Source organism: Trichomycterus rosablanca, chromosome 10 (genome assembly GCF_030014385.1).
Source record: "Trichomycterus rosablanca isolate fTriRos1 chromosome 10, fTriRos1.hap1, whole genome shotgun sequence".
Classification (NCBI taxonomy): domain Eukaryota; kingdom Metazoa; phylum Chordata; class Actinopteri; order Siluriformes; family Trichomycteridae; genus Trichomycterus; species Trichomycterus rosablanca.
Window position 1 is genome coordinate 4,656,339 of NC_085997.1, and position 9,863 is coordinate 4,666,201.

At 45.0% G+C, this 9,863-nt stretch overlaps 1 protein-coding gene across 1 annotated transcript in view; it reads right to left on the minus strand.

Annotated features, from left to right (window-relative positions):
- Positions 1 to 7,764, minus strand: part of myocd (myocardin) — a 29,462-nt gene extending 21,698 nt beyond the window's left edge. The window contains exons 1-2 of the mRNA XM_063003398.1: positions 7,710 to 7,764; positions 2,005 to 2,070 (exon numbers count right to left, since the gene is read on the minus strand). Coding sequence (XP_062859468.1) covers positions 2,005 to 2,070; positions 7,710 to 7,764 — 121 coding nt within the window. The remainder of the gene's footprint in view (positions 1 to 2,004; positions 2,071 to 7,709) is intronic.
- Positions 7,765 to 9,863: the final 2,099 nt, after the last annotated feature.

Sequence of the window (9,863 nt, forward strand, 5' to 3'; positions counted from 1 at the left end):
AAGAGCATGGACTAACTAACAAGAGCATGGACTAACTAACTAACAAGAGCATGAACTAACTAACAAGAGCATGAACTAACTAACAAGAGCATGAACTAACTAACAAGAGCATGGACTAACTAACAAGAGCATGGACTAACTAACTAAGAAGAGCATGAACTAACTAACGAGCATGAACTAACTAACAAGAGCATGAACTAACTAACAAGAGCATGGACTAATTATCAAGAGCATGGACTAATTAACAAGAGTATGGACTAACTAACAAGAGCATGAACTAACTAACAAGAGCATGAACTAACTAACAAGAGCATGGACTAACTAACAAACCAAACCAAACCAACATAGTCTACCTAAACAAGGTGCAGCTGTGGATCATTAACAGGAGCCCAATCACAAAAGGGGTATGGCTCGAGACTGAGACATAGGAGCGCTCCAGGAGCACAGAGAGGCTGGATTCATGAGAGTATTCTTTCTTCTTATCTTTTTTTATCTTTTTTATTGGGTCGTTTAAAATGTAAGGTGCATTTTGATTGAGCTGCACTCTTATTAACCTGGCTCGACCTTTTGTCCCAATACTTCTGATAAAATTGTCCCAAAAACCAACAGAATACAAGCAATACTAGCTGCCATACATGTGTAAATATATTTTGCACGTCTGCATTATTATCTTTCCCTCTATAATCAATACACGACCCACCACCGAACGTTCGACTGAAATAAAAGCACTGCAGACATCGTGATTACCGAGGTGTTTTATCTCTGGCAGACTCCCAGAGGTTGATAGGACTGGGCAGGCCTCTGGATTCCTTTCCTGTGCGCACTTACACCAGTTATCTCGCCGCCGGAGCCTTTCTGCCTGGCGTAGCGTCCGGCGGCACGTCCCGAAACGTCCAGTTCACGACCAAACGTGACACTGAATACAAGTGATAACTGGATATTTTTAGCAGGTGGGTGATTCATTACACTCACTGTCCATTTGATCAGCTCCACTTACCAAATAGAAGCACTTTGCAGTTCTACAATTACTGACTGTAGTCCATCTGTTTCTCTGCATGCATTGTTAGCCCTCTTTGATGCTGTTCTTCAATGGTCAGGACCCCCACAGGACCACTACAGAGCAGGTATTATTTGGGTGGTGGGTCATTCTCAGCACTGCACTGACACTGACATGGTGGTGGTGTGTTAGTGTGTGTTGTGCTGCTATGAGTGGATAAACACCTCACTGTCACTGCTGGACTGAGAATAGTCCACCAACCAAAAACATCCATCCAACAGAGCTTCGTGGGCAGCGTGACCACCAATGAAGGTCTAGAAGATGACCAGCAATAGATGAGCGATCGTCTCTGACTTCACATCTACAAGGTTGACCAACTAGCTAGGAGTGTCTAATAGAGTGGACAGTGAGTGGACACGGTATTTAAAAACTCCAGCAGCGCTGCTGTGTCTGATCCACTCATACCAGCACAACACACACTAACACACCACCACCACCTAAATAATACCTGCTCTGTAGTGGTCCTGTGGTGGTCCTGACCATTAAAGAACAGCATGAAAGGGGGCTAACAAAGCATGCAGAGAAACAGATGGACTACAGTCAGTAATTGTAGAACTACAAAGTGCTTCTATATGGTAAGTGGAGCAAGGAACAAGGAGGTGGTTTTAATATTTATAGTCTGGATCTATAGAGCGCCATCCGATTCCCACCTGTTTGGACGCACAAGGAAGCTTTAAGGGGAAGAAGATTTTCATGTGATGATGAGGCCCCCCCCTGGACTAGTAAGCTCAAGGTTGCTCTTTCAAACCCCACCACTGCTAGGTTTCCACTTGACTACAACTGCCCAAGCCAACTGGCCAAGCTGACCCTCACTTCCGATCTGTCCGACCCCCTATATTCAAGCTATTGCATTGACTTTTTGGAACCCATCACCCCACCCTCTTTGGACTGGATGGACTGTAGGAAAGTCTCGGTGATGAGTGCGAAAGAAAAGGGACGTTACTCACGAGGCATGATGCCCTGGTCTGCCAACTGCTCTCGTGTCCTTCTCTGCTGGAGTCTCAACTGCAGGACTGTGAGCGAAAGAAAGACAGATAAATGAGAGAGCAAACGATTCGTCAATCTCGCTAGCTGGGGGAACACATCATCCCCCGTTAGCATGCACAGATAGCGGAGTGTCTTCACTCTGTCCTGAACAGAATCGCAGACGTACACAGTGCAGCTTCTGGATTCATGACCCTCCTCTTCACTGGACCTTACGCCCACGAGGACCACACACCGCAGAAAGAGTTGTTTAAAAGCCAGGAGCTGTGTTTATCGCAGACCTACATCCTGTTTTAAGAAATATTTGTGGGTCTTTGTTTTGGGTGGCGTGACTTACGTCAGGATAGAGGACTATCAGCTTGTAGGCTTCTGCTTTACCACGGGTCGTCTCCTGACAAATTATTATGAGAGTTTGAGACGTTATTGTGTCCATGGATCTGCAGTCTTGACTCCATGTGGGTTCTTCAAGGCACTCTGTTAGTGCTCTAAATCGCCCCTTAGTGCAGGTGAATGGACCAGTCTGAGTTGCCCTGAGGCAGAGACTCGACTCCGACTTGTTTCAAATGACTCATGACTCGCAAAAAATGACTCGGAAACAACAAGAGTCCCTGGCGTCAGCATGTGTTAACATTAGTTACGTGTGACAATTATATATACATATGTACTGTATATACATATATACCCGCAACACATGCAATGGGTAAATGTTCCAGCCAGCTTCCGGCGTAGTGATGAAGCGTCGCTCCCTACTCCCTACACAGTTTGAAGTTCACTTCATTTGAACATTTTCGTTACCTTTGGATTGGAATCTCACTTCAAATGGTGGAATACCCTACGTAGTGCACTTCACAGGAACAAACGGGGTGAATGGAACGCTCCTACAGAATTGGATAATGGTTGAAAGAGCTCTTTCTGAACCAATCAGACCTTCTGAATTTAATTGTTAGTAAGAAATGCTGTAATTTGCATTTATTCAGTTTGCGTCACACAGATGATGTGTTAATGAAACGCTCGATTGGCTTCCTAACGAGTCCGTGTTTTACTTCACAACCGGGAAAAGTTTGGAGGTTTTCAATTATAAGCACATTTACAAAATAACGGATTATATTCCCAATGGGACACACGGTTAAGAATTTAATAGTATCTGGAAGAACAGAAGCTAAGGTAAGCAGTGGTTATGGATTTTTTTTGCTGTGTTCGGGATTTTGGTCGCTGTGTCGTGATTTATCACGTGCTTTTGTTTTGCGATGAAAACAAAACGTATCAGTTTAAGCTTTTAACTGGTACCTTCTTGTTACGGAAATTACATTTATTTGCACAATGACTAGGAAAGTAAAAACACTAAATAAAATGGCAAAATACTGTCGCTAATCTGTTGTTGTTTTTATCTGAACTTACATATTATTTGTTTATTTCTACGCTACATTTCCAATATATGTTGTGTGTAGATTACATTGACTCGTGACTTGACTCGGACTCTAGCCTAAAGACTCGTGACTTGACTCGGACTCTAGCCTAAAGACTTGTGACTTGACTCGGACTGTATTTTGTGACCTGACTTCGACTCTAGTCTTAAAACACGTATTTTGTGACTTGTGACATGACTTGGACTCTAGTCTAAAGACTCGTATTTTGTGACTTGTGACTTGACTCGGACTCTAGCCTAAAGACTCGTGACTTGACTCGGACTCTAGCCTAAAGACTTGTGACTTGACTCAATCTCTAGTCTAAAGACTTGTGACTTGACTCGGACTCTAGCCTAAAGACTCATGACTTGACTCGGACTTTGGCCTAAAGACTCGGACTCGGACTCTAGCTTAAAGACTCGTGACTCGACTCGGACTCTAGCCTAAAGACTCGTGACTTGACTCGGACTCTAGTCTAAAGACTTGTGACTTCACTCGGACTCTAGCCTAAAGACTTGTGACTTGATTCTGACTCAAGCCTAACAACTCGTGACTTGACTCGGATTCTAGCCTAAAGACTCGTGACTGGACTCGGACTCTAGCCTAACAACTCGTGACTTGACTCGGACTCTAGCCTAAAGACTCGTGACTGGACTCGGACTCCAGCCTAAAGACTCGTGACTTGACTCGGACTCTAGCCTAAAGACTCGTGACTTGACTCGGACTCTAGCCTAAAGACTCGTGACTCGACTCGGACTCGTATTTTGTGACTTGTGAACATCTCTGCCTTGAGGTTAATAGGTTTCCTTCCTGTCCAGGTGTATTCTTGCATGGCACCCAGTATTTCCAGTAGACTCTACATTGGTTTAAATGCCTTTCTTTGATGCAAACAAGCAGCGTTTTGTGGTCTGACTTACCCTTTGAAGGGGTAATAAAGCACTAAACATACACACTAAGCAACAGGTGAATTAACGAAAGCCAAAAGTTGGGTAAAAAAATCTTAAAGTGCGAGTCTAGTGAGGCCGAGATCACTTCCTGGCAGCACGAGGACTATTTGGCAGCGCTCCCGTTGGGTGCTGGTGGGGGTGGTGGGGCTGATAAGGAAAGCCAAGCCCCTTGATTGCCCTAAATAATTACCCACTACAAGAACAATCACAGCTCCGCAGACGCTCTGGATCGAATAACGCTCTGAGCAACAAGAACCATATGAGCTGACTTAATGGCCCAGAATAGCCGCACCAGTCGTCTCTGAGGCACATATTCGCAAAAAAACAGACTGTTCCCGTTCCTACTGTGACGGTCTCGCACCATTTTTCAGAACCATATTTTACATGTCGTACAAGAATATGAAATCTGTTTTGTTTTCCAGTCAAGGAACATCACGGTCTTCATCAGGACCAGCGCAAGAACAAACAAATCCTGTGGGCTTTGATGTGAAGAGCCATTTCTGTGAATAGCAATAAGGCGCTGATCGGGACACGATGCAGATGGCATGGAGATGTTCAGATCCATGTGATCGACGCACTTCTGGATTGAATTCCAGCCTGTACAATTTACGACACCACCAATCACATGCTCGTCTTTGCATCCCATCAAGTGCGCTTAAAATCTGGTGTCTTTAGTGTCCAAGCAATATATACAAACTACTGTATATTAAAAACTATATATTTAATGCGGTACAAACATAAATCTGTGATTTTTTTAAATTCCTCAACTTCTCCTCCTCCATTTGGTGTCTGGAACAACCTTAAAAAAGTTGCTACAAGCCGCTCAGGTGGCGCAGCGGTAAAAAGCACACACTGCAACCAGAGCTGGATCTCGAATACATGGTATCGAATCCAGCTCTGCCTTACCGGCTCGAGGCCGAGTGGCAATATGAACAACGATTGGCCTGTTGTTCAGTTGGGGGGTGGGACAAAAAGCCGGATGCGGGTCCCTCTCTGTCAGAATGGTGCAATTACGACCTTTGCTGGCTGATTAGAGGAGCCTCTTAGGGTGTGTCTCTCCGCATGCAATGCTAGGTGGCACAACACTCATCAATGTGTAGGTGGCAAGATGCATACGGCTTGCTGCTCATATGTCGGAGGGGATGTGGGTTAGCTTCGATCTCCTCGGTCAGGGCAGGGTTCGGCATAGGCAGAGAGGAAGCTCGATGCAAACTGGACAATTGGACGTGCTAAAGGGGGAGAAAATGCAAAAAAGTTGCTACAGGGTCAAAATAAGAGTAAAAAGTTTATAGAATGTCCAAATTCCACCAAGAAATGAAATCATGACTGGGCATAAAACGAGGATCCACCAAAGGTTCGGTCAGTGAATCGTCAATCAATTCAAAAAGAACATTAATTTAGGTATTTTACCATCTACCGTACATAATATTGTTAAAAGATTCAGACATAACAAAGAACCGTCTTGCTCGTGCAATAAATATAGCCACATGGGCTTGGGAGTGCTTCAGAAAACTGTTGTCACTCAGCACAGTCCATCGCTGCATCAAGAAACGCAGCCTGAAACTGTATTACGCAGAAAGTCATACATAAAAACAGTTGTAGCCTAGCGGTTACGGTACTGGACTAGTAAGCAGAAGGTTGCTGGTTCAAACCCCACCACTGATCAGCCATAACATTAAAACCACCTCCTTGTTTCTACACTCACTGTCCATTTTATCAGCTCCACTTACCATATAGAAAGAAGCACTTTGTAGTTCTACAATTACTGACTGTAGTCCATCTGTTTCTCTGCATGCTTTGTAAGCCCCTTTCATGCTGTTCTTCAATAGTCAGGACCCCCACAGGACCACTACAGAGCAGGTATAATTTAGGTGGTGGATCATTCTCAGCACTGCACTGACACTGACATGATGGTGGTGTGTTAGTGTGTGTTGTGCTGGTATGAGTGGATAAACACCTCACTGTCACTGCTGGACTGAGAATAGTCCACCAACCAAAAATATCCAGCCAACAGCGCCCCGTGGGCAGCGTCCTGTGGCCACTGGTGAAGATCTAGAAGATGACCAACTCAAACAGCAGCAATAGATGAGCGATCGTCTCTTACTTTACATCTACAAGGTGGACCGACTAGGTAGGAGTGTCTATTTAATAGAGTGGACACGATATTTAAAAACTCCAGCAGCACTGCTGTGTCTGAGAATGATCCACCACCTAAATAATACCTGCTCTGTAGTGGTCCTGGGAGAGTCCTGACCATTAAAGAACAGCATGAAAGAGGCATGCATAGAACAGATGGACTACAGTCAGTAATTGTAGAGCTACAAATTGCTCCTATGTGGTCAATGGAGCTGATAAAATGGACAGTGAGTGTAGAAACATCTTACTTGTATTGTTGGTAAACCAAAAGCACAGTTATGTAACTTTGCAGTGATTGGAGCAGGCTGCCCATATCCTTCATCCTCTAATGACGCCTCTGAATGACCGTTCCACAAGGGACGTACTGGACGATCTATATCTGCAGCGTTCTCTCTCTCTCCCTCACACACACACACACACACTCACACACACACACACACCAATGTGCAAAACATACAGCTCCAAAATATGTACATCATGTACACTATTATACATCTGTCCGCTATTAAAATTCTAATATAGTATTCAAAACGATCCTAACTCTACCAGTATATGATCCGAAGGAGTCATTTCTGCCCTTCCTCTGGGCTGTGGGTCATTTCCTCCGTACCAGTGGTCTAAACAACCCAAGAAAACGCTCAATTTTGCCTGTGACTGCGGGCAAGCCATTAAAAGAAGACACGAACCACTTTGAAAGCAATGCCAAACAGCGAAATGGTCAAATAAATGCACAGATTAGGATGTTATAATAGTTTATATATTTAATTCCCTTTATTTCTAAGCTGACATGTCAGTATTGGTTTGGTCAGAGAGATGGCAGTGTTGTTCACAATCCAGACAGACGTATCCTTCCACCGTGCTGATGTGAATATACAGCCTGTTGACGTCTGACCGCCCGGTGAAGCGAAGCAAAGCGAAGCTCACTAGGTCATCCTATCGACTCGTAAACTTACAACTCTGCTTTCTGATAACCTTTGACCTGGTCTCACATCAATTCAAGCAAACGGAAGGAGTACTTGGTGGTTAGTGCTGTTGTAACCAAGTACAACAGGTGCTACATACTGAGAACGATCACTACCACTAAAGCATCATTAATAAATAATAAATGTACTTAATCTATAGTTCCCTATTAAAAAGCCGCTTTTAATCCATTTGAATGGTTTACGTGAAGCATCTTACCTGATCTGAACTTGCTGCGAATCAGTACGGAGTGTTCAGATCCCAGCAGGGTCATTCTGGTCACAGTATGGTTCCAGTGTCAACGCATCAACACAGCGATCACTTCAGCCCGAGTGTCATGGACGGAGCGGCCCCGAGAGACTGAGCGAGGAAGAGACGTATCCCCCCCGAACATCTAAGTCGGCGTCAGTAGGAGCGTCAGTAGGAGCGTCGGGCAGCCTGCTCGACTCTTCAGAGAGCTTTTGGTTCCATGCAGCAGTGGGGGCTCAACTCCATGAGTAGGAAACTGATAGGGCTGTGCTTCTGGGAGGGTCTTAAACCAGAGGAGCCCTCCTCCAGCTTCACTACTGAACTCTCCCAAGACACGGGACAGGGTTTGCCCCTGCCGTACGCCGGCACACACACTCGTGCTTCGTGCAACAGCAGGTGGACGTTTCAAATCCAGATCTTCTGCTTCCTCAAGGAGCATTCCACCTTAAATTCCCATCTGGTCCTAATACAACAGGGTACATGCCATCCTTCTGGAACGTATCTTAAGCATAGCCAGTGTTCATTCACAAATTCTTGGGTTATATATGTTCTTTACGACGTCAACCAGGAAAAGAAAGTCTCGGTATCTCACTATCTCAGTGGGGTTTTGGCTTATCTACATCTAAATAGCAGGACTGTCCACTTAGTACTGACAGCATTTCCTCCAACAAACCTGTAGGGTTATCTGGGTCACGCCAAGTCACGTCAAGTCAAGTCAAATTTATTTGTATAGTGATTTTTACAATACACATTGTCTCAAAGTAGCTTTGCAGACCCCTGGACCTGAATGGATCAGACACAAACACCGTGTCCACTCACTGTCCACTCTATTGGACACCCCTACCTACTTGGTCCACCTTGTAGATGTAAAGTCAGAGACGATCGCTCATCTATTGCTGCTGTTTGAGTCGGTCATCTTCTAGACCTTCATCAGTGGTCACAGGACGCTGCCCATGGGGTGCTGTTGGCTGGACATTTTTGGTTGGTGGACTATTCTCAGTCCAGCAGTGACAGTGAGGTGTTTAAAAACTCCACTCATACCAGCACAACACACACTAACACACCACCATCATGTCAGTGTCAGTGCAGTGCTGAGAATGACCCATCAAACAAATAATACCTGCTCTGTGGTGGTCCTGTGGGGGTCCTGATCATTGAAGAACAGCATGAAAGGGGGGAACAAAGTAAGTAGAGAAACAGATGGACTACAGTCAGTGATTGTAGAACTACAAAGCGCTTCTATATGGTAAGTGGAGCTGATTAATTGGACAGTAAGTGTAAAAACAAGGAGGTGGTTTTAATGTTATGGTTGACCGGTGTTTATATATGTTTAGCTGTATTTCCTTCACCGTGTGGTGGTTTTACTTTTAAACTTGTGTTATACAGCTCGGGGCGCTAAAACAGCACTTATAACCCCTTTATGATGTATACACATGGATGTCGGGTTGCTGTTGTTCGGCCTCTCACTCAGGTCAACTGGGGGTTTTTGGTCTGTTGGTCCTGGAGTCTGTAAAAATTGACTATACATTTGGCGTAATGACTATTTACAGCTAATTGCATCTGTCACGCTGATGCTAAAACACAAATAGAATTCTGGTAATGTAGTTGTAGCTCTACTCACGGATGCGTTCCTCACATCTGACCGTTTCGGAAATTTTTTGGCCCCGGCTCGGCGTTTTAAAGCACTTCAGATCTTAAACGAGTCGAAGGGCTTAAACTCGCTAATGGCACCCAAACAGTCTGTCCACTCCCCTCACCACGGGTAAAGCTCCACGCTCCGATATACAAGCGCGGTCAAATATTTACGTTAGCAAATCTTGAGTTGCGAGCGGGCCGTGTGTTTTTTTTCGGGGAGGAAAAGAGCGCCTGGCCGCACACAGTTCTCCTTGACCGCAGTCTGGAAGGCTTAATTAACAGGTGAAAGTGCTTAAAGGGGGGTTGTGGCAGCAGCCCAGTCTGACAACGAACACACAGCATCCTTGCGAAATTCCTCAGAGGGTCACCGAGTCCCGTCCTAATCCCTCCCTTTAATTGGGCCTCGTGTCTCTCGACGAGAAATGTTCCATCCCGGCAGACTTCGAGGACGGGGTTGTTGTGACAGCGCGGGACATGAATCACAGCCCC